The sequence below is a fragment of the Mesoplodon mirus genome, assembly GCF_964341445.2.
Source record: "Mesoplodon mirus genome assembly, chromosome: X".
Classification (NCBI taxonomy): Eukaryota; Metazoa; Chordata; class Mammalia; order Artiodactyla; family Ziphiidae; genus Mesoplodon; species Mesoplodon mirus.
This window is the reverse complement of record NC_138981.1, coordinates 88,444,598-88,469,549: the sequence shown is the minus strand read 5'-3', so window position 1 is coordinate 88,469,549 and position 24,952 is coordinate 88,444,598. Positions and strand designations below refer to the sequence as shown.

The following is a 24,952-nucleotide window of genomic DNA, read 5'->3' as shown; positions in this document are numbered from 1 at the left end:
AAGCAACTATATGCCGATAAAATGGACAACCTGGAAGAAATGGACAAATTCTTAGAAAAGCACAATGCTCCAAGACTGAACCAGGAAGAAATAGAAAATATGAACAGATTAATCACAAGCACTGAAATTGAAACTGTTAGTAAAAATCTTCCAACAAACATATATTTGTTACATATATATTGTTATATATATATTTTGTTATATATATATTTGTATATATATTTGTTATATATATATATTTGTTACATATATTTGGTACATATATTGGGCCTGATGGATTCACAGGTGAATTCTATCAAACATTTAGAGAAGAGCTAACACCTATCCTTCTCAAACTCCAAAATATGGCAGAGGGAGGAACACTCGCAAATTCATTCTATGAGGCCACGATCACCCTGATACCAAAACCAGACAAAGATATCACAAAAAAGAAAACTACAGGCCAATACCACTGATGAACACAGATGCAAAAATCCTCAACAAAATAGTAGCAAACAGAATCCGACAGCACATTAAAAGAATTATACATCGGGCCTCCCTGGTGGCGCAGTGGTTGAGAGTCCGCCTGCCGATGCAGGGGATACGGGTTCGTGCCCCGGTCTGGGAGGATCCCATATGCCGCGGAGCGGCTGGGCCCGTGAGCCATGGCCGCTGGGCCTGCGCGTCCGGAGCCTGTGCTCCGCAACGGGAGAGGCCACAACAGTGAGAGGCCCGCATACCGCAAAAAGAAAAAAAAAAAAAAAAAAAAAAGAATTATACATCGTGATCAAGTGGGGTTTATCCCAGGAATGCAAGGATTCTTCAATATATGCAAATCAATCAATGTGATACACCATACTAACAAATTGAAGGATAAAAACCATATGGCCATCTCAATAGATACAGAAGAAGCTTTTGACAAAATTCAACACCAGCTTATGATAAAAACTCTCCAGAAAGTGGGCATAGAGGGAACCTACATCAATATAATAAAAGCCAAATATGAGAAACCCACAGCCAACATCATTCTCAATGGTGAAAACCTGAAACCATTTCCACTAAGATCAGGAAGAAGACAAGTGTGCCCACTCTCACCAGTCTTATTCAACATAGTTTTGGAAGTTTTAGCCACAGCAATAAAAGAAGAAAAATAAATAAAAGGAATACAAATTGGAAAAGAAGAAGTAAATCTGTCACTGTTTGCAGATGACATGCTACTATACATAGAAAATCCTAAAGATGCCACCAGAAAACTACTACAGCTAATCAATGAATTTGGTAAAGTAGCAGGATACAAAATTAATGCACAGAAATCTCTTGCATTCCTATACACTAATGATGAAATCTCTGAAAGAGAAACTAAGGAAACACTCCCATTTACCATTGCAACATAAAGAATAACATAACTAGGAATAAACCTACATAGTGAGAAAAAAGACCTTTATGCCGAAAACTATAAGACTGATGAAAGAAATTAAAGATGATACAAACAGATGGAGACATACACCATGTTCTTGGATTGGAAGAATCAACATTGTGAAAATAACTATACTCCCCAAAGCAATCTACAGATTCAGTGCAATCCTGATCAGTCTACCAATGGCATTTTTCACAGAACTAGAACAAAAAATTTCACGATTTGCATGGAAACACAAAAGACCCCAAATAAACTAAGCAATCTTGAGAAAGAAATATGGAGCTGGAGGAATCAGGCTCCTGGACTTCAGACTATACTTCAAAGTTACAGTAATCAAGACAGTATGGTACTGTCACAGAAACAGAAATATAGATCAATGGAACAGGATAGAAAGCCAAGAGATAAACCCATGCACATATGCTCACCTTATCTTTGATAAAGGAGGCAAGAATATACAGTGGAGACAAGACAGCCTCTGCAATAAGTGGTGCTGGGAAAACTGCATAGCTACATGTAAAATAATGAAATTAGAACACTCCCTAACACCATACACAAAAATAAACTCAAAATGGATTAAAGACCTAAATTTAAGGGCAGACACTATAAAACTCTTAGAGGAAAACATAGGCAGAATACTCTATGGCATACATCACAGCAAGATCCTTTTTGACCAATCTCCTAGAGAAATGGAATAAAAACAAAAATAAACAAATGAGACCTAATGAAACTTAAAAGCTTTTGCACAGCAAAGGAAAATGTAAAAAGATGAAAAGACAACTCTCAGCATGGGAGAAAATATTTTCAAATGCAGCAACTGACAAAGGATTAATCTCTAAAATTTACAAGCAGTCCATGCAGTTCAATGTCAAAAAAACAAAAAACCCAATCCAAAAATGAGCAGAAGACATAGACTTTTCTCCAAAGAAGATATACAGATTACCAGCAAACACATGAAAGGATGCTCAACATCACTAATTATTAGAGAAATGAAAATCAAAACTACAATAAGGTATCACCTCACACCAGTCAGAACGTCCATCATCAAAAAATGTATACACAATAAATGCTGGAGAGGGTGTGGAGAAAAGGGAACCCTCTTGCACTGTTGGTGGGAATGTAAATTGTTACAGCCACTATCAAGAACAGTATGGAGGTTCCCTAAAAACCTAAAAATAGAACTACCATATGACCCAGCAATCACACTCCTGGGCATATACCCTGAGAAAACCATAATTCTAAAAGAGTCATGGAACACAATGTTCATTGCAGATCTATTTACAATAGCCAGGACATGGAAGCAACCTAAGTGTCCATCGACAAATGAATGGATAAAGATGTGGCACGTATATACAATGGAACATTACTCAGCCATAAGAAGGAATGAAACTGAGTTATTTGTATTGAGGTGGATGGACCTAGAGTCTGTCATACAGAGTGAAGTAAGTCAGAAAGAGGAAAACAAATACCGTATGCTAACACATATATATGGAATCTAAAAAGGAAAAAAAGGTTCTGAAGAACCTAGGGGCAGGACAGGAATAAAGACACAGACATAAAGAATGGGATCGAGGACACAGGGAGGGGGAATGGTAAGCTGGAACGAAGTGAGCAAGTAGCATGTACATATATATACTACCAAATGTAAAATAGATAGCTAGTGGGAAGCAGCCACATAGCACAGGGAGATCAGCTCGGTGCTTTGTGACCACGTATAGGTGTGGGATAGGGAGGGTGTGAGGGAGACGCAAGATGGAGGAGATATGGGGATATATGTATATGTATAGCTGATTCACTTTGTTATATAGCAAAACTAACACACCACTGTAAAGAAATTAAACTCCAATAAAGATGTAAAAAAAAAGAGATACCTACCGCCTTTCTAGATCATCTTTGGGGTGTTCTCTTGTTTAATGTTATCCTCTATGATGGAAACTGAAATTTCTAGGCTAGAAATTAGCTTACAGTTTTTATCTATGAGTGTGTTACTCTCAAAGTGTGTTTTTTAACAAGCTTGCTTTCAAAATGCCATGTGAGGAATGCTAGGTGAAATAAACTGTAGTCAGCAGAATTAAACCACGTATGAATACCTGGTAAGGAAAAACCCACAGACCTCAAATGTTGGCCAGCAAACTCAATTCACATCACATGTTATGAGCTACACCCATCCACATCTGGTGTTAGAAGTTTCTGTCTTATTCATAGAATTTTCTTCCCACCACCTGGTGTCTTTATTATGTTGTGTCTTCTAGCCTATTAGCACAGTATGTCTCTCCATTTATTTAGATCATTTTTATTTCCTTTATAATTATTTTGTAATTTTCAGCATACAAGCCTTGTACATGTTTTGTAAAATTTACACCTAAGTATTTCAGGTTTTAAAAATTGTGGTGAAATATACACAATACAAAATCTTACCATTTTAACCATTTTAAGCATACAGTTCAGTGGCATTAAGAATATTCACATTGTTGTGTAACCATCACTGCTTTCCAGCTCTAGAACATTTTTATCTTTCCAAACTGAAACTCTGTACACATTAAATAATAACTCTCCCTTCTCCCCTCCCCCAGATTCTGGCAACCATCATTCCACTTTCTGTCTCTACTTATCTGACCAATGTAGGTACCTCATATAAATTGAATCATATGATATTTGTCCTTTGTGACTATCTTATTTCACTCAGAAAAATTTCTTCAAAGGTCATCCATATTGTAGCTTGTATCACAATATCTTTCTATTTTAAGGATGAATAATGTTCCATTTTGTGTGCATGTGTATATATATATATATACATATACATATATATATATGTGTGTGTATATATATATATATATATATATATATATATATATATATATACACACCACATTTTACTTATACATTAATCTATCAAATGGACATCTTGGCTATTTTCACTTTTAGGCTATTGTGACTAATAATGCTATGAACATAGGTGTACAAATATCTGACAGATTCTTTTGTGTATATAGCCAGAAGTGGAATTGATGTATCATATGGTAGCTCTACACTTAATTTTTTGAGGAGTTGCTATACTGTGTTCCACAGATACATCATTTTACATTCCCATTAGCCACGTAGTAGGGTTTCAATTTCTCCACATCCTTGTCACCATTTGTTATTTTCTGGGTTTTTGATTGTTTTATTTTGTTTTGTTTTTTATAGTGGTCATTCTAATGGGTGTGAGGTGGTATTTCATTGTGGTTTTGATTTGCATTTCCCAAGTGATTAATAATGTTGAGTATCTTTTCTTTTCATATGATTATTACTATTTGTATATCTTCTTTGGAGAAATGTCTATATAAGTCCTTTATCCATTTTTGAATTGGGTTTTTTGTTGTTGTTGAATTGTAGTTCTTTATATATTCTGGATATTAATCCCTTATTTGGTATCTTATTTGCAAATATTTTCCCTTTTTAGTCTGTTGATAGTGACTTCTGATGTACAAAATTTTTAATTTTGATGTAGTCTAATCTATTATTTTCCATTGTTGCCTGAGCTTTGGTGTCATGCTCAAGAAATCATTGCCAGATCCAATGTCATGAAGCTTGTCTCTTATGTTTTATTTTAAGAGTTTTATACTTTAACTCTCGTGTTTAGGTCTTTCATCCATTTTGAGTTAAATTTTTGCACGTGGTTTAATGTAAGACTATTAATTCATTATTTCCCATGTGGATATCTATTTTCCTCATATTTGTGGAAAGACGGTACTTTTCCCATTGAATGGTCTTGATACAGTTGTTGAAAAACATTTGACCATTTATGCCAGAGTTTGTTTCTGGATTTCCTGTTCTATTACATTCATCTATATGCCTGTCTTCTGCCAGTATCACACTGTTTTTATCACTGTAAATTTGTCTTAAGTTTGAAATGAGGAAGTGAGAGACCCTCAACTTTGTTCTTCTCAAGACTGTTTTGACTAATCAGGATCTCTTGAGATGCCATATGAAAAATAGAATGGGTTTTTCTATTTCTGCAAAAAAACACAAAATCATTGGGATTTTGATTTTGATAGCGATTGTATTGAATCCATAGATCTTGTTGGGTATTACTGACATTTTAGCAGTATTGAGTCTTCCAATCCATGAACACAGAATGTCTTTTCAATTATTTGTGTATCCTTAATTTTTTTTCAGGAAGATTTTGTAGTTTTCAATGTCCAATCTTTCAAATCCTTGGTAACGCTTATTATTAATTATTTTATTCTTTTTGATACTGCTATAAATGGAACTGTCTTTTAAATATCCTTTTAGATTGTTTATTATTAGTGTATAGAAATGCACATGATTTTGTTTGCTGATTTTTTTTATCCATAAGTGTTGCTGAATTTACTAATTCTAAAAGAGTTTTGGAGAATCTTTAGGATTTTCTACCTAAAAGATTATTTCATCTAAAAACAGAGGTAATTTTACTTCTTTTCCAATATGGATGCCTTTTATTTCTCTTTCTTGCCTAATTGCTTCAGCTAGAGCATCCAGTATTTTATTGAAAACAAGTGGTGAAAGTGGGGATCCTTGTCTTGTGCCTGATCTTAGAGGAAGAATTTTCAGTGTTTCCCCATTGAGTATAATGTTAGCTCTTCTTGTATGTTTTTAGGGCCTTTGTTATGTTGAGGTAGTTTTCTTCTATTCCTAGTTTACTGAGTGTTTTTATCATGAAAGGATGTTGAATTTTGTCAGATAATTTTTCTAAATCGAGATGATCTTTTTCTTTCTCCTTTCATTCTGTTAATGTGGTGCATTACATTGCTTGATTTTTTAAAATTTTGAACAACTCTTGCATTCCAGGAACAAATCCCACTTGATCGTGGTATAAAATTATTTTAATATCCTATTGAATTTGCTTTGCTAGTATTTTGTTGAGGATTTTTGCATCAACGTTCGTAAGAGATATTGTTCTGTAGTTTTCTTTTAATATCTTTCTCTGGCTTTGAAATCAGGGTAATGCTAGTCTTATAGAATAAGTTGGGAAGTGTTTCCTCTCCAAATTTTGGAAAAATTTGAGAAGAATTTGTATTAATTTTTCTTTAAATGTTTGGTTGGATCCACCAGTGAAGTCATCTATACCTAGGCTTTCTCTTGTTGGTAGGTTTTTAGTAATTCAGTCTCCTTACAAGTCATAGATCAGTTCAGATTTTCTGTTTATGATTCAGTCTTGATAGGTTGTGTGTTCCTAGCAATTTGTTCATTTCATCTAGGTTATCCAATTTGATGGTACAATTATTCATAGTAGTCTTCTATAATCCTTTTTGCTTCTTTAAAATCGATAGTAATGTCTTTTCTTTCTTTTCTTGTTTTAGCTATTTGAGTTTTCTCTCTTTTTGGGGGCCAGCCTAGCCCAAGTTTTGTTATTTTTAAAATATCTTCAAAGAACCAACTCTTGCTTTTGTGAATTTTCTCAACTGTTTTTCTACTCTCTCTCTCTTATTTATCTCTTCTCTAATTATTATTTCCTTCCTTCTGATAGCTTTGTGTTTAGTTTGTTTTCCTTTTTCTTTAAGGTGCAAAGTTCTTTAAGGTATAAAGTTAGTTTGTTGATTCAAAATGTTTTTTAAATGTGTTTACAGCTACAGATTTCCTTCTTGGCACTGCTTTCATGTAACCTCTAAGTTTTAATATGTTGGGTTTTCCTTTCCATTTGTCTCAAGATATTTTCCAATTTCCCTTGCAATATTTTCTTTGACTTATTAGTTATTTAAGAATGCTATTTGATTTCCAGTTTTCCTTCTATTGATTTCTATTTTCATTCCATTGTGATCAGAAATGATACTTTGTATGATTTCTTTAAAGTTTATTAAGATTTTCTTTGTGACCTAACATAGTCTATCCTGGATAATATTCCATGAGCACTTGAAAAAAATGGGTATTCTCCTGTTGTTGGATGGAGTGTTCTGTATATGTCTGATAGGTCCAATTAGTCTATAGTGTTTTTCATGTCCTCAATTTCCTTACTGACCTTCTGTCTGGTTAGTCTATCAATTAATGAGAATGGGGCATTGAAAGCTCTTTCTAGTATTGGAATACAGTTTATTTATCTGCTCAATTCTATCAATGTCTGCTTCATATATTTAGGAGCAGTCATGATTGGCATATATGTGTTTATATTATCTTGGTGACAGTTTTATCATTATATAAATCATTCTTTGCCTCTTGTAATGGTTTTAGAATTAAAACTATTTTATCTGATATTAGTATAGCCACTTCTCTTCTCTTTTGGTTAATATTTGCACAGAATATCTTTTACCATCCTTTCACTTTCAACCTATATACATCTTTTTTTAAACCATGAACATTTTGTTGTTTATTTTAGATAAAAAGAAAGACTCTACTTTTTGTTAAACTGGCTTCATAATGTATATTCAGTTTTGCATCCTGATTTTTTCACTTAACATACAATGTAAAGCATTTTCCTGTGTCATTAAATATTCTTCTAAAACAATAATTTTCATAAGTATATGGCAGCCCTTGTCTAGATGTACCATCATTTAACCAGCCCCCCCATAGTGAACATTTATGTTGTTTCCAGTTTTTTGCCTTTCTAACAAGGACCTACTTTATAGCATAGGGAACCCTGTTCAATATTCTGTAACAACCTAAATGGGAAAAGAATTTGAAAAAGAATAGATACATGTATATGTATAACTGTATTACTTTGCTGTACCCCTGAAACTAACACAACATTGTTAATCAACTATGCTCCGATATAAAATAAAAATTAAAAAAAAGAATTTATCCTAAGGAGATAATCAGGTACACCCAGAGATTTACATACAAATACATTCATTATGGTTTCAGTCAGAAAGACAACCTATATACGTCTTTATATTTAAAGTGAATCTCTTGTAGACAGCATATTTTTGGATCATGTTTTTTAAATCCATTCTACCCATATATGTCTTTTGATTGTGAAGATTGATCCATTTACATTTAGAACAATTACTGATAAGGAAGAACTTCTGTTGCCACTTTGTTGATTGTCTTCTGTGTGTCTCATAGTTTTTTTGTCCCTCATTTTCTCCATGATTGCCTTCCTTTATGTTTAGTTGATTATTTTTGTAGTGACACATTTGGATTCCCTTCTAATTTCCTTTTTTTTGTATATTCTGTAGATATACTCTGTGGTTATCATTAAGATTACATAAAACATCCAAAGTTTAACAATCTATTTTAAACCAATACCAACTTAGCTTCAATTCATACAAAACTCTACAACTTTCCAACTCTGTCTCCCCCAATTTACATTACTGATATCACGAATTACTTCTTTTTTATTGTGTACCCATTAACATAGATTTATTATTAGTTTTTATGCTTTTGTCTTCTAAATTCTGTAGAAGAATAAAAAACTGAATTTTTGACTCCAAATTATTATCATACTGGTTTTCTATTTTCACATGTTTTTACCTTTCTTAGAGAACTTTATATTTTTGTATGGATTTGAGTTACTGTCTTGCATCCTTTCATTTCAACTTGAATGACTCCCATAAACATTTCTTGTAGGGCAGATCTAATGGTAATGAACTCTCAGTTTTTTCTTATCTGGGAATATCTTAAACGTAAAACATTTTCTCTGTCCTTTGGCTTCCTCCTTTCCTTCTAGTGTGCACCTGCTTTATGCATTAACCAGACCTCCCCAATGGCAGAAATAACCTGCTCAACCATAAAGATCATTTTTTCTACTTCTGGAGACAGCCATGTAACTCCTTAGAAGATAACATTCTTTTCTCAATCCTGTAAGGGGTCACAATGACTCACCACTCACCTTGTATGTGTAGACATCTTTGCTGAACTTTATGTACAATGCCAATATATCATTTCCTTTAAGGATAGCAAGTGGTGCAGAACAGACTGATCAGACAACTAAGATGTCTGTTTCTCGTGACTAGCAGCAATCTTCTACTGAGCTGTGTGTTTGATTGCATGTATCCCCTTTGCCAAAATCACATATATACTAGCCTCCCCCTTTATCTCTTCAGAACAGTTCTCAGAGCTCTCTGAGAGACTGTCTTCTGAGTTATAATCCTCAGGCTTGAATAAAATTTTCCATTTCTTTCTTAGATTTACTATTGATTAATTTTATCTCATGACATCTGTCTCATGTAAATTTAATTGTTAGATCATCCAGAAGAACCTAGAAGGGTAAAGAAGTTTTCTTCCTCACTGACAGTCTATTTTATAATTTATTAATCTAGTAAGAGTTTTTGTGAATAAACAAGACCAGCATTAAATAATTTTAAATGAATCATCTTCTTGAAATATTGTACTTAATTGTATTGTAAAGTAAATTCTAAATTTTTGGAAAAGTTAGACATCTAATGAACTGCAGTATTTCCCACTTCTCAAAAAAGAAAAAAAATAGAAACTAGAGTAACAAAAACTAATACAAAACTTGATTAATAAAGCAAAAGTCAGGACATCCCTGGTGGTGCAGTGGTTAAGAATCCACCTGCCAATGCAGGGGACACGGGTTCAATCCCTGGTCTGGGAAGATCCCACATGCAATGGAGCAACTAAGCCCGTGTGCCACAACTACTGAGCCTGCGCTCTAGAGCCCATGAGCCACAACTACTGAAGCCCATGTGCCTAGGGCCTGTGCTCTGCAACAAGAGAAACCACCGCAATGAGAAGCATGCACACCACAACAAAGAGTAGCCCCCACTCACCACAGCTAGAGAAAGCCCGTGTGCAGCAACAAAGACCCAATGCACCCAAAAATAAATAAATAAAATAAATAAAATTTTAAAAATAAAGCAAAAGTCAGGGAAGAGGAAAATGAACAAGAAAAAAGAAAGAGATTCAGAAAACATAAAATATCAGAAAAAAGGTAAAATATATGATCCAAGTAAATGTGTGTGGACAGGGAATGTTGTCTGCCATTCCAGTAAACAAAGAATGTAGCCCACCATCCCAGTTATACAAGTATCAAACCATTAGCCACTGCAGCTTCCCACTGACTGTGAGAATTCAGGGATGGAGAAAAACAGGAAGCATTCTGTGCTTTGGATATTGGCCCTAGATATTTAAGGAATAATTTCAGTGAACCCAGATCCTTGCATCTTCCCATACATAGAAAATTGCTAAAATCATTAACTTGAGATGTCTTTTCTTTGCAATTAGCAGTTATTTTCTGATGTTCTACTACATGTTATTGTTTCCAGCAAAATCTCCTCTATATCCTGGCTCTTCCCTTACTTCTTCAGAACAGTCCCTCAGAGCCATCTGAGAGGCTGTCTCCCAGGTTATAATCCTCAGTAAGATCCCTGAATAAAACTTAACTTGTAACTTTTAGGTTGTGCATTTTTCCTTACTCAACATGTGACTGTTTTATATCCCAATGGCCAAAGCAAATCACACCACTTAAAAAATGAGCAAAAAACACAAAAGAGTCAAGTTACAAATGAAAATGAATGTCATAATCATGAGAAAATATTCTCAAGTACATTAACAAAGAAATAAAAATAAAATAAAATTTTAATTATAATCTATCAGATTGGCAAAGATGTAAAAGATTGATAATGCTTGGGTTGTGGAGGATGTGGGGAAATGGAAACTTTTAAGCTACAGGCATGAAAAATATCTGGGCAAAGGATCCAAACAAATATTCCTCCAAGGAAGATATACAAGTGGCTGATAAGTACATGTGTGATACTGTGATTTATAATGAGAAATATATATTTGTTCTTCATCCTTGTTCCTGGAACAGAGCTCCCCAAACCCGTGGAGTTTCATAAGAGAGAAAAGCAATAGGAGCATCTTTTGCTCTAATATTGGTCTTTTGTCCTCAGTTACTGAAATCACTTCAGAACCATAAAAACAAAATGGGTGTCTTGTTCATAACAAGCCCTTTTCAACCACAATTTTGTTTAAGTTAATGAGATGACTTTGGGATATTTCCTAAATATGGGGGATCTTGTTGCCAGGGGAACCAACTTTGATTAGAGGGTTGAAACTTTCAGTCCCACCCCCTGATTTCCATGGAGGGGAGAGGGGCTGGAGGTTGAATCAATCATCAATGGCCAATGAGTTAATCAATCATGCTGATGTAATAAAGCCTCATAAAAACCCAAAAGTACTGGGTTCAGAGAGCTTCCAGGTTGGTAAACCAGAATGTTTCCATGTGTCACCATGCCAGGTTGCAAACTCCACAGAGACAGATCTTTTTGGGGACATGGACTTATGTATGTCTTCATTTGACTGTTAATTTGTATCCTTTAATATCATTTGTAATAAACTGGTAATCTAATGAGTAAACTGGTTTCCTGAGTTCTGTGAGCCTTCTATCAAATTAATTGAACCTAAAGAAAGGGTTCTGGGAACCTCTCAGTTATAGACAGTCGGTCAGAAGCACAGGTAACAACCTAGAACTGAGGCTGGCATCTGAAGAGGAGGGCTGCCTAGTGGGACTGAATCCTTAACCTGTGGAATCTGATACCATCTCTACATAGATAGTGTCAGAATTGAGTTGAACTGTAGGACACACAACTGGTATTGAAGAATTGCTTGGATATATGGGGAAAGACCGACAGATTGGAATAAGAGCAGAATTATAACATGAAAAGATGCTCAACATCATTTTTTATCTGGGAAATGCAAATCAAAACCATCATGAGATATCACTTTCAATAACAAAAACATGTCACTCACCATCTGGTTTTATAAGAATGAAGTCACTAAGCCACTGCAGTCACTGACCTTTAACATACCCTGAAAGGAGTTCAAGGTGGAGATAAGGAATGAAGCACTCTGTGCTCTGGGCAAACTGGCAGAACAGGCTTTCAGATAGCTATTTTCAAGAGAAAATTTTATGAATCCAATTTCTTGCATCTTCTCATACCTAGAAAATCACTAAAATCATTATTAGAAGCATCTGCTCCTTGTGAATAGCAGCAACCTCCTCATGAGTAGCAGATACTTTCTACTGAGATGTGTGCTTGATTGCACATACTCCCTTCACTGAAATTATATATAAATATAAATAAATACACACACACACACACACACACACACACACACACACACACACACTGACCTCTCTTTGGAGCAGTTCCTCAGAGTTATCTGAGAGGCTATCTCCCAGGCTATAATCCTAAGTCCCCAAATAAAACTGAACTTACAGCTCTCACATTGTGCATTTTTTTCATTGGACAGTTTTGGTGACCAACAAAGGGACCCAGAGCAGACTTCTCTCCTTCACATGAAGTCTACGAGGATCTGGAGCCTTGGTACTAGCAAGGCCTTCTGTGCCCATTTACCTGCTCAGAGTCCAGACTAATTTGGGTGTCTTCTGGTTCTTGGATCTCCCAATTGCTGGTTGATGATCTTGAGTTTTATTTGGTGGTATACAACATGTACTTGGCCCCCCAGGTGAAAGATACTGGGATTTGCTCAGTTGAAAGACACTGAGCAGTCTGGGATGAGTGTTTAGATAGGAGGCTGACCTGACATCTTTCCTCAATTCAGCTACCTTAACAGAATTTGTCAGGATTAAAATGAAGATATTGCATGAGAGATTTGCTCCGAAGAAGAGGGACAAGACTCCTCCTGGTCAGTTACAGCTTTCTCAGGCAACTGAGAAATTTATGGGAGTGGTGGAGGCAGAGTCCTCATACCATGTAGTGATCCCATAGGGAAACTCTCTCATTAATTAAAAGAGTTGCTCATCCGGTGATCAGATGTAAGAATTGGCCATTCAGTGATCCAAGCACCCATGGTGGTTTTAGACTGCTGGAGGGAGAAATGGAGACATGTAACAGAGCTGAAATGACTCTAGGGTGACACCCAGAGGAGTTAAGCTCACAAGCAGCACATGGGACCACTAAACAATTTCATTAGTAAATTTTATTCTCAACAAATTCAATTTTAAAATGGGAAACAGAGTCTCTCAAGCAGAGAAATGAGGGGCATCATAAAGCCAGCTTCCAACTAACACCCCAACCAGGTTTATGTAAGTACAAAACTTAATTACAAGTACTTACTTAATTTGGAATTAAAGGAAATCATGCCCTGAAAATGGCCATATGGGGGTCATTTATTGCATACACAGTTAAGTTTGAGAAAGCCAGCTTGATAAAACAAACACCTTTTTAGAATTCTGACCCTAATGGAACAAATCCTTCTAGGGGAAGTTGCTTTTCTCTCCCTGTGCCTTGAGATGTAAATGTTCTATCAGGGCTCTCAGGAGCACTGTCTTATCTAGACCATCTCTAATTCCTGAGACTGAGGGAAGAAAAGGGGGGGGGAAGACTTTTAAGATTTAATTTAAAAATTTATTCCTACTGTAAACTAGTGAGTTTTATATTGTAATACTTGATTCATGACTAAGTTTTAAAATGAAGCTGAGATCTCTGGTTTTGCCTGTCTATATGTCTATGTGTGCATAAGTATATCTTTACTTTTGGATGGTATTAAAACCAACCCAAATAAATTTCAGGTTCACATGAACAAGGAAAGACTCAGTATTAAGTTAATATTTGATAATAAAGCTAGTTTAAGTTAGTTGGTTTAATTAATACAGACTTGTCTTTAGAGTCATCAATATTAAGTATAATACTTTAATTGTACCTAGGTTTACTAGACATCAAATAAGATCTTATTATATCTGCTGCAAATTTGTCAGCAAGAAAAATAACTTGGTATGATGAAATTTTTATAAATAAATTAAATGTAAATGAAAGCACTTTTAGGTAAACGTTTTAGGAATAATTATGGTTTAAGAATATCTACTGTAAAATAATCGCTCCAGACTTTGGTAACTTGAAACTTTAGAGTTTTGCTAAATTAAGTTAAATGGTGAAATTTTATTGAATAACTAAAAGTCATTCCCAAATAAAGTAATATACTGAAACATTAATTACTGAATTTTGTCTTCCTTTTACAGAGAAACTGAAGATGAATATGTTTGGTGCCGCACTGAGACATTTTCTATAAGAAAGCACATAATTTTAGAAATTATTATTGGTATTTATATGTTTGCCAATCTACAGAATGCTAATGTAAAAGACAGTTCACAACTGCTTACTTCTTACTTTTTATTAGAAATTAAGGTTTTTAAGAACTGAGAATTCTAATTTAAATCTATAATTAAAGCTACTAGAAATAATAAGGGAAATATTTCAGTATACAAGGAAAGTAGGATGTGTGTTTTCAGTATAAGAAAGTATGAGGGGCTTCCCTGGTGGCGCAGTGGTTAAGAATCCACCTGTCAATGCAGGGGACACGGGTTCGAGCCCTGGTCCGGGAAGATCTCACATGCTGCGGAGCAACTAAGCCCACGCGCCACATCTACGGAGCCTACATTCTAGAGCCTGTGAGCCACAACTGCTGAAGCCCATGTGCCACAACTACTGAAGCCCACGCGCCTAGAGACCATGGTCTGCAACAAGAGAAGCCATCACAATGAGAAGCCCCCATACCACAATGAAGGGTAGCCCCCACTTGCCACAACTAGAGAAAGTCTGCACGCAGCAACGAAGACCCAACATAGCCAAAAATAAATAAATAAATAAACAAACAAACAAGTAAAATAAATCTAAAAAAAAGAAGGTATGAGGAATGAAATTGCATTTTTTTTTTTTTTTGCGGTACGCGGGCCTCTCACTGTTGTGGCCTCTCCCGTTGCGGAGCACAGGCTCCGGATGCGCAGGCCCAGCGGCCATGGCTCACGGGCCCAGCCACTCCGCGGCATATCCTGGACCAGGGCACGATCCCGTGTCCCCTGCATCGGCAGGCAGACTCTCAACCACTGCACCGCCAGGGAAGCCCCTGAAATTACATTTTGTTAAGGGAAAGAAAGTAATTTTGTCTCGATGCTGGTTATTTCTAAATAAGAAAGAAAATAAGGGTCAAATTAATATGGACATAGAAATTTGTAGAAGGTTCCTGGGAAAGAAAAAAAATATTTATAATGGTATTCTATGTGCAGTCAGAACTGACTAAGATTAGAATAAATTTAATTGAGTTCTAATATTAAAGGTAAAGTGGTGCAAACCTGAATTTGGTTTCTCTCTCTGTTAAGAGGGCATAGTTTTCTTTAACTATTGATCTGCTTTTGATAACAGATTATAAAGTTTCTTTACCTTTAACTGGTAATCTGCTACAACTTTCTGTATTTGCCTTTGAAATATTTTTATTGTCACTTTGGTTAAGTGAATAAGTATTGTTTCACAGTGGCATATGATCCTATTTGACCAAGTGTTTGAAAGCCTTTTGATATTTTTTGACAAACTTCCCAAATCAAATTCCAATGAAGTTCCTTGGCCCTCTAGCTAACTTTGGAATGCTTCAAAGGGCCCATGAAACATCCCAATGAGAGATATTAAACTAATTAGGTTCATTTGATATGTTGAATTACATGGGAAGCACTGTCAAATGAGTAAGAAACCTTTCGATGTTGTATGGTATGGGTAAATGTTATTTTAAATATTCTAGAAATTATATGGAATTTCTAAAAATTAAATATGGCCTGATAAAATGTTATTGGTCATAATCTAGTTATTATTTTAAAATGTATGTCACAACAGTAACTGAGTTTCTTTGTCAATTGCACTGTAATCAGTTCTTTAACCATGCCTTCTTAAGTCTTTTGTCATTCATAGACAGTTATAGTTTTACTTTGATGTCTTTGCAAAAATGCTTCATCTTCAGGAAGATTCATAGAAAGGACTTTTTGACAAGTACAGGTTTCTGATAACTTTCAAATCATACCGCTGAACTGGATAAAACATTAAGGAATTCTAATGGAAACCCTGATGGCTTTATAAAACTGTTAACAAGAGATCAAGGATTAGTTACATAAGACTGAACTATGAATATTGTTATAATTTTTATGCTTTCTGTCTGAAATGTTAATGGCTTTTAATCTGTGTTTTCCAGCTATTAAGAAACACTTCCCCTCAAGCTAATTACGACTTACAGCAATTTGGTAAATTATTCTTTTGTAAGCAGAATTTAAAAATTTATCTTTTCTCTCTACCTGATCCCTCCATAGATTGGAAACTCTTAGGTTCCCAGCTGCCTTATCAGGTAAGTAAAGCAGTACACCTCCCGACAGGTGCAAGAATCTCAAGATATTTTTGGAATCTCAGGAAGAGAGGAATTCACCCAAATCTATAGATATTGCAGGCAGAATCTGATGGAAAGACAGTTTTTAAAGAGCCTGTATGATCAACTACACTTATGTAAGTAGTCAGGCCAAGTGTATTGAAACCAGAATTATTTGCAAACAAATTCATCTTAATTTGGCTATATTTATATTTGGTGGAAATGCAGGTAATTGTAGAGAGAAAAAATTTATGTTTCAGCAGTACACCTCTGTGGATATTAAATTCTAATGTTGTTTGTCTGACTCACTTCCTTATTACTCACTCATTATTCCTCATTACTATGTTACATTATTGTAAAGTTTAATTGAATTATTAAAAGGACATTCTAAGTTTGTTTCTTTTTTCTATTTATACATTTTTAATTGAAGTACAGTTCATTTACAATGTTTCAGGTGTACAGCAAAGTGATTCAGTTTTATATATATATATATATAATATATACATTATATATATATTATTTTTCAGATTCTTTTCCATTATAGGTTATTACAAAATATTGACTATAGTTCCCTATGCTATACAGTAGGTCCTTGTTGTTTATCTATTTTATATATAGTAGTGTGTATCTATTAATCCCAAATTCCTAATTTATCCCTGCCCCCCTGCCCCGTTGGTAACCGTAAGTTTGTTTTCTATGTCTGAGAGTCGATTTCTGTTTTATAAGTAAGTTCATTTCTATCATTTTTTTAGATTTCACATATAAGTGATATCATATGATATTTGTCTTTCTCTGTCTGACTTACTTCACTTAGTATGATTATCTCTAGGTCCATCCATGTTGCTGCAAATGGCATTATTTCATTCTTTTTTACCACTGAGTCTATTCCATTGTGTGTATACACACACACACACACACACACACACACACACCCCACATCTTCTTTATCCATTCATCTGCCTAGACATTTAGGTTGCTTCCATATTTTAGCTACTGCAAATAGTCTAAGCTTGTTTCTGAAGCTTAGACTATCTTTGGATGGAGATCAGCTGCTCCATGACCTGCAACCAGGAGGTTATGCATACTGGAAAAGACATCATTTAAAGGACTAGCTCCAACCTAGATTGAAAGAAACTTATCAAGTGCTCTTAACTAGCTCATGTGCAGCAAAACTGAAGGGAATTAACTCTTGGATTCATATTTCCCACTTAGAAAAGGCCCTTGCACTGGACTGGTCTATAGAGAAGGCTGTTGACCTCAAATTCACCTTAAAACAACACTCAAACAGAGGAGAAACTAAGAGACCAAAGTGAGAAGAAGATGACATCTGAAGTAGCCAGCTGACCCAAGATGCCAGACCAGGCCTGTATACCAATTACTTTGATAACTGCTCACACTTTTGCTTATGAACCAAATGTATTTCTTTCTTGGGTTCAATCATATGTAAGTTTCAAAAAAAAAAAAAAAAAGAAACCAATCCAATTGTTGGGTTTATGTTCAATTACCTACATTCAGTACTTCTGGGTTACCTTGGTGGACTTCTCCTTTCCAAGGCTCTAATTGGATGGCCCTTAGGAAATTTATTCTAGAAGAAAGAAGTTACAGTTTTGTTCAGGCTACTATTGATATTACTAGATGGGAGGCCCTCACTTGGACAATCAATCTACTTGCTCTGACTATAATAATAAATACGAATTTTCTTTTAAAGTTACTTAAGCTCAATCAGAGCAAAGAGCTAAATTTCAGTCAAAGAATATAAGCTCCCTGTTATGGGATTGATTTATATGGTTAACACCAGACCACAGTCATTTAAGTTTAAAGACCTCCCTTGTGTTGGGAACAATTAAACCATACTAAGGATAATAAGTTTAATAACACTAGGAAATTGGGCTAGGTGCCTTATGAACAATGCCAATATATCATTTCCCTTAAAGACAAGGATTGGTACAGAACAGACTAAATCAGATGACCTGGGGATATACTGGGCTGCACCTAATGGAAGTTCTTGGCTTAAATTCTGACTTATGACCTTACTAATGTTACTATCTATATTACTTGTATTCTGCCCATTTTACAAGATTGTTGCTTCTTATATTACCAAATGTATGACTGTGCCTCTGATAAAATGATGACTAGGTGACTTGAAACGGTTCACCAAATACATAGTTCTATAAGATCAATTGATTGTAATAGTGTAACTCTAGATATGGGAGGAAGCAATAAGAGGGAATCATTTCTTGGACCATATCAAACTAGTAAGTCAGATGGTCCAAAGACTTTTGGCTACTGTTAACGGGGCCTAGTCCAGTAATACCACATTGAATGGTCTATCAATGAAATCTTAGCCTGACCTAGGAATGAACATTCCTAGTACTGTGGGACAAAATGGTCATGAAATGCCTCCCAAAACATGGTCAATTTTATGACCATGGAGCGGGGGAGGGAGCATTGGGGGGGGCCTGACTACAAAAATACGGCAATTGCCACCTGGTTCTATAAGAATGAAGTCACTTACCCACTGAAGTTATAGACTTTTAACACACCCTGAAAGGAGATCAGGGCAGAGATCACGAATGAGGCACTCTGTGCTCTGGGAAATCTGGCAGAACAGGCATTCAAATCCATCAGATAATTAAATATTTTCAGAAGAAAATTTTATGAACCCAAGTTTTTGCATCTTCTCATACCTAGAAAAGCACTTAAAATCATTAACAGAGACATCTGGTCCTCGTGAGTAGCAGCAACCTTCCCATGACTAGCAGCAACCTTCTACTGAGATGTGTGCTTGATTGCACATACTCCATTCACCAAAATTATGTATATATACACTGACCTCTCCCCTGACCTCTTTGGAGCAGTTCCTCAGAGCTATCTGAGAGGCTGTCTCTCAGGCTACAGTCCTCAGTAAGTCCCCAAATAAAACTGAACTGACAGTTATCATGCTGTGAACTGTTTTTCAGTCAACAATTCATGCCCACTAATATGAGTAGAATCAAAATTTCATATAATAACAAATGGTGAGGTTGTGGCAAATTCAGAACTCTCATACAGTATGGGTAGGTATGTAAAAGGGTCAACACTGTGGAAAAGAGTTTGGCAGTTCCTCAAATGATTAATCATATTGTTGTCATGAAGTATGAAAACATTATGCTAAATCAAAAAGTGAGCCCCAAAAGAACACATATTGTATATGGTTTCATTTATATGAAATGTTCAGAATGGGGAAATCTACAGAGATAGAAAGTACGTTTGCTTTGTATGCTTGCTTTGACCTGGAGAGGATGGGAGGATAGGAGAGTGATAGTTAAAGAGTGCTTTCTGAGTTTTTTTTTGAGGTGATGAAAATGTTCTAAAATTGACTATGGTGATGGTTGTACATACCTGTGAATAAAGTAAACATCATGTAAGTGTACACTTTAAATGGATATCGTATGATATGTGGATTAGAGCTCCATGATGCTGTTATTAAAAGACATAAATAGAGTCTTAGCCCGATTTGGTTATTAATTGAATATGAGAGACAATGAAGAAGGATTCAAGGATGATGGCCTGGTTCTGAGTTGGTCAATGGGTGGATACTAAGGCAGAAAACAAAGGGAAAAGAAGCAGTCTTAGGTGAGAATAAATGACTAGAGTTAGTGAGACGGCATATATAGACACTTTTAACCTTTTTTAGGGGCAAAGAACCACAGCCTCTTTTGAGAATCTTCTAAAAATTATAGCCTCTCTTCCCACAAAAATGTGAATATATAATCACCCCCATACAGATAATTTTGAATAACATTTAAGGTGTTCCACAGACTTCCATGTTTGCAAGCCTAATATAAGGTTACTCAGGATTGTCAGCAGAGAATGTTCCTTGGATCCTGGCATAAGTGAGGGAGTATCAGGGTGGGTATGGACTGGCAGATAGTGACCCTGCAGCAAGGCTGGGTTCTTCCTGAGTGTACTGGAGGTGAGGAGGTAAGGGTGAGGATCTCAACTCTCTGCACTTCCCAAGCCATGTGAGAGATAGCAGAAAGGTCCCAAAGAGGTTTCCACATGGACAACGTGAAGAAAACGAGAGAGCAGGAAGACCTGGGAGGCTCTTTCTGAAGCAATTACTTTTCTACAATTCTTGTAATCCCCCACCACAGAGGTGTAGAAGAGCCCCATCTGGTTTTGAGTATGAGAATAAACCCCTCATCTATCTGGGAGATAAGTCACTAGGTAGGATTTTGGAGAAGAAATGGAGGGAAGGAACCAAAGGAATTTACTCAGGTCAAGACCTTGGTCACCTGTCCATCTATATTTTTGGAGTAAGAAACAATCAGGAGCCTGAACGTAGGAAATAAGAGGCTCTGGAATGTGGCAGCAGGAAGACCAGCCCCTTCCCAACCTCTCGATAGGGCAGGGGTGATCCGATTATCTCTGCATCCCTCAACCTGCATCAGCCTCATAGGTCTTCCCTTTGCTTAGGTCTTCAAAACCAACTATAATAATAGCCATTAAATTTAAGCAGACCACTTCAGTTGCCAGCAAATGCCTTTCCATATTTAATGAATGTTTATTATAGTAGAATAAAATATAAATGTTTATTAATAAAACTTGAAATCTGTCCCAGAAGGAATATAAAGGTAGATTATTTACATAACATAGCCAATATTTGACAATCAGACTTCTCCGTGAATATTAACTTCACAGATAATTTTCAAAACATCGCGACTGTGTTTAGAAAGATTTCCCCCATTTTTTTAATTCCATAAAATTCTGAAACAAGCTAGAATATTCTAAAAATGAAGTTGTGTGGAGCCCAAAGAAAATACTTTCTGTGTGGTGCAAGAGAACATAAACAATGAGTTTTCTTTTTTTTTTTTTACTTCCCCAGCTTGAAGCATGTCTTTCAAAAAACGAAAATTTCTAATTTTCAGGTTTTTTAGAGGCATACTGATTTTTAAGAAGGAAATAAAGAGAAATTACTAGGAAGCAAATAATATACAGCTAGTGAGAACAGGAGAAAAAAGCAGAAAGGGCCAAAGTCAATACCAAGACCTTGGAGTGGTGGGAAGGGAGATGCAGACTCTCCCTGGTAACCAGAGAAGGTCAAACCCCAAACATAAGGGCAGTGAGGCAACCTGTGTGCCCTCGGATCGGAAAGGACCAAGCTGAGGAACCGGACCTAGCGCACAGCTGCGTGTAGGGGGAGATCTTGCGTGCGGAGGTGGAGGGGAGGGTCCTGTTGAACTCAGCGTCGGCCCGGGTGGGTGGGAAGGAGGATCTGAGGGCGAGGTCCACGGTGACGCGAAGCCCACACGTGACCGCGAGCTGCAGAGCGACGCAGCCTTCGGTGCAGTCGTCACTCGTGTCTGGGTACCAGCTCCCCGCTGCCCTGCGCACGGCGGGCTGGCATCGGGCCCGGGGGAAGCGGAGCAGGTAAGGGCCCTGGGGCCCACGCGCTGACGCCTGGGCGGCAGCGGCCAGCCAACCCCAGAGGCCGGTGCATGGGTTCAGCGCAGGGGATCACCGCGGCGGGTCCCGGTGAGCTCTCTCCACACCCTTGCTTTCTTGGGAACAGAAATAGGGGCCCCTTGGGGTGAGGGTTGCAGGGGCAGCAGGGTTCCAGGCCGCAAAGCAACTTAAGAGCAATGGGAAATTATCCCTGAGTTCCTGCAGGGCAATGGTGAACCCGGGAAGGGGGCGGTGGACGCAGGTCGGGGGTGGCGGCGGGGCGTGGGCGGTGAGGGGCGGTGGTTCGGCGCCGAGAGCTTGGCGACAGTACTCGCTCCCTCCATCCCTGCCTTCTGCAGGTCTGCGGATCTAAGTGTCAAGTGTTGCGGCGACGCACTTGCAGCGAGATCGGGAGGAGGAGGAGACATTAAGGATAGGCCCAGGTCGGTGCGGGGGACGGTGTGTGTGGGTGGGTGCAGAGCCCCGTCATACTCCCCCCCCCACTTCCCCATGCCCCGTCCTCCACTTTGTTGTTTGAAGAGGCCTGGGGGAGGGATCTGTAGGGAAAATGGTGGGTTTGGGAGGAGGGAGGGAAATAACTGAGCGGGGGAGGGCTCGGACTGGGGGCCCCCTAGAGGGCTCATGAAGCCTTCACGTGGGAAAATGAAATTAAAAAATAATAATAACCCATGCTATCCAGGCCTCTGTCCTTGGTGCTGATCTATCCACGAAAAATGCAGCCCTTTTTCTTGTCTTTTGTCTCCTAGGAGCAATGGCGTCCAAAGAGGAACAAGTGATGAAAAATATCAACATGGAAAATGCCAACGAGGAAAATGATAAAAAGGATGAAAACGAGCAAGTTGCTAATAAAGGAGAGCCTTTGGCCCTACTTTCGGGATCCAGTGAATATTGTGTACCTGGAGGAAATCATAGGTGGTTCCATGTTAGGCAGCCCATCCTGCAGTATAGATGGAACATGACTCAGAGGCTTGAAGAGCCACAGGCAAGGATGAGAGAGGAGAATATGGAAAGGATTGGGGAGGAGGTGAGGCAGCTGATGGAAAAGCTGAGGGAAAAGCAATCGAGTCATAGTCTGCGGGCAGTTAGCACTGACCCCCCTCACCATGACCATCATGATGAGTTTTGCCTTATGCCTTAAATCCTGATGTTCTCCCTGAAGTTAATAGGGAGACACACCTGCTTCCTAAACTTACATATTCATGATGTACCTTTGTTGTAAACCTGTTGATGCCACTCATTTCTGGTGGGTCTCATATTACCAGCTTCTAGTTGAATGTGTTTTTGACCCAGTCTGTAAGATTCTGTTAGCAGAAGAATTTTACTTATTGCATGACAAGATGCTTATTATATACTGTGAAGTTAATAAAGCAGTTTTAAAAAGCAATCTATGTATTCTTTTTAATTTCAAATCTCATATTTATCTAATACATGAGGAGAAAACTGCTGAAATTAAATGTACCAAAAGATTAATACAGGGACTCAATTCTGTGAGATGGTTTGATGTGTTTTCTTTTATAATTTAGTTTGAGAAGATATGCAAACTATTTTTAATGACTTTATGAGAGCCATAGGGTTACAATAAATACTTGGTCCCTAAATTTGGATCTTTTAGCCAGATGAATAAACCCAGGAATTCTTTATAAATTAGGAACTATATTTGCTTTACATGACTGTGAAACAAGGTCAGGAGTGTGTGAGCCGTGTTTCCCTATTTTTGCCCCCATCCCCACATATTAGGCAAGAACCCCCTCCCCTCAAGTTTTCCCTTCAAATATTTAGCAGAGTCCCCAAAGATAGATCTACCCAATACAGCATCCCTCTTCCCCTTCAGGGCTGCAATTTCTGCTAGTCAAGGTGTGATTTCTGCCTGACAAAAACTTAACAAACTACGATTAATAATGATTGAATCAGGAGCTCTGAGTTCTTGTCTCATTCCATCCCTGAATAAAATAACTTTAGATATGTAACTTCAGTTCTCTAGAGGAGATTACCTGCAATTTCTAACGGAACACTGAATTTATTTAATAATGTCCTAGTGTTTCTAAAAGTATGCTGATCAGCCACCTGTGTGAGAATCACCTGAGGAGTTTCTTGAAAATGTCCCACTCCAAATCTACTGAATGGAGCTCCAGAACTTTTGTTTTTAACAAACTTCCCTGGTGATTCTGATGCACATTAACATTTAAAAGGCTACTGGTGTGTATATACTTACTATGATCTCAATTCTTCAATAGGAACAAGAATAATTAGAAGAACATAAAGGTGAATATATGAATTCAATGGAGAGAAGCATTAAAATGCAAAAGATGAGAAAAATTTAAAGACCTTTAGATTTACTACATAAAAATTTAAAGTGTATACACTAAAAAGTTAACAGTGGTTATCTCTTGAGGGATATTGGGTGATTTTTTTTCTTTGTACTGAACTACATTTTTCTTAAGGAATATGGATTACTTGTGCAAAAAAGAAATAAAAGCCAATAATAGATCCAGATCCAAAGAACTCTTCAGTGAGTTTATAAATGCAATGGAGGCACTTAAAACATTCTCATTGACAGGAAGATATGTAGATTTCAAATTACTTATGGCTATGGTGTTCATGCCTCGGTTTAATTTTCTCTCCTATTGAATGTAGGCAAAATCACTGTCTTACTTATAATCAATACAGCAAAAGTGATGTGTTGTCACTTCTGTAATTGCCTTACAGAAGATTATGACTTCTCTCTTGCTAGGAGGCTCTCTCCCTGTCCCCTACCCCCTTGCTGGCTTTGATGAAACAAGCTGCCATGTTGGAGAGGCCCATATGGCAAAAACCTGAGAGTCTTACAGCCAACAGGCAGTGAGGAACTAAGACTCTCAGTTCTATAGCTCTTGAGGGAGTGAATCTTGCCAAAAAACATAAGTGAGTTTGGAAGCAGATGCTTCCCAACTCAAGCCTTCAGATAAGACCCTGACCCTGGCCAACAAATTGATTGCAGATTTGTAAAAGACCCCGAGGCAGAAGACACAGATTAGCCACACCCAGACTTCTGATTCACAGAATCTCTAGGAT

The 24,952-nt window shown here is 37.1% G+C and overlaps 2 protein-coding genes across 2 annotated transcripts in view; one reads left to right on the top strand and one right to left on the bottom strand.

Moving 5' to 3' along the window:
* Positions 1-22,392, bottom strand: part of LOC309796258 (AFG1-like ATPase) — a gene marked incomplete at both ends in the record, with an annotated part of 45,051 nt that extends 22,659 nt beyond the window's left edge. The window contains 2 exon segments of the mRNA XM_082609304.1: positions 21,542-21,895; positions 22,132-22,392. Coding sequence (XP_082465430.1) covers positions 21,542-21,895; positions 22,132-22,392 — 615 coding nt within the window.
* LOC309796746 (protein BEX2-like) lies at positions 22,307-23,113 on the top strand. Its single transcript, XM_082610060.1, has 2 exons — positions 22,307-22,323; positions 22,648-23,113. Exon 2 carries the CDS (start codon positions 22,653-22,655, stop codon positions 23,037-23,039), a length of 387 nt encoding a protein of 128 aa, XP_082466186.1. The 5' UTR covers positions 22,307-22,323; positions 22,648-22,652; the 3' UTR covers positions 23,040-23,113.
* The last annotated feature ends 1,839 nt before the right edge of the window (positions 23,114-24,952 follow it).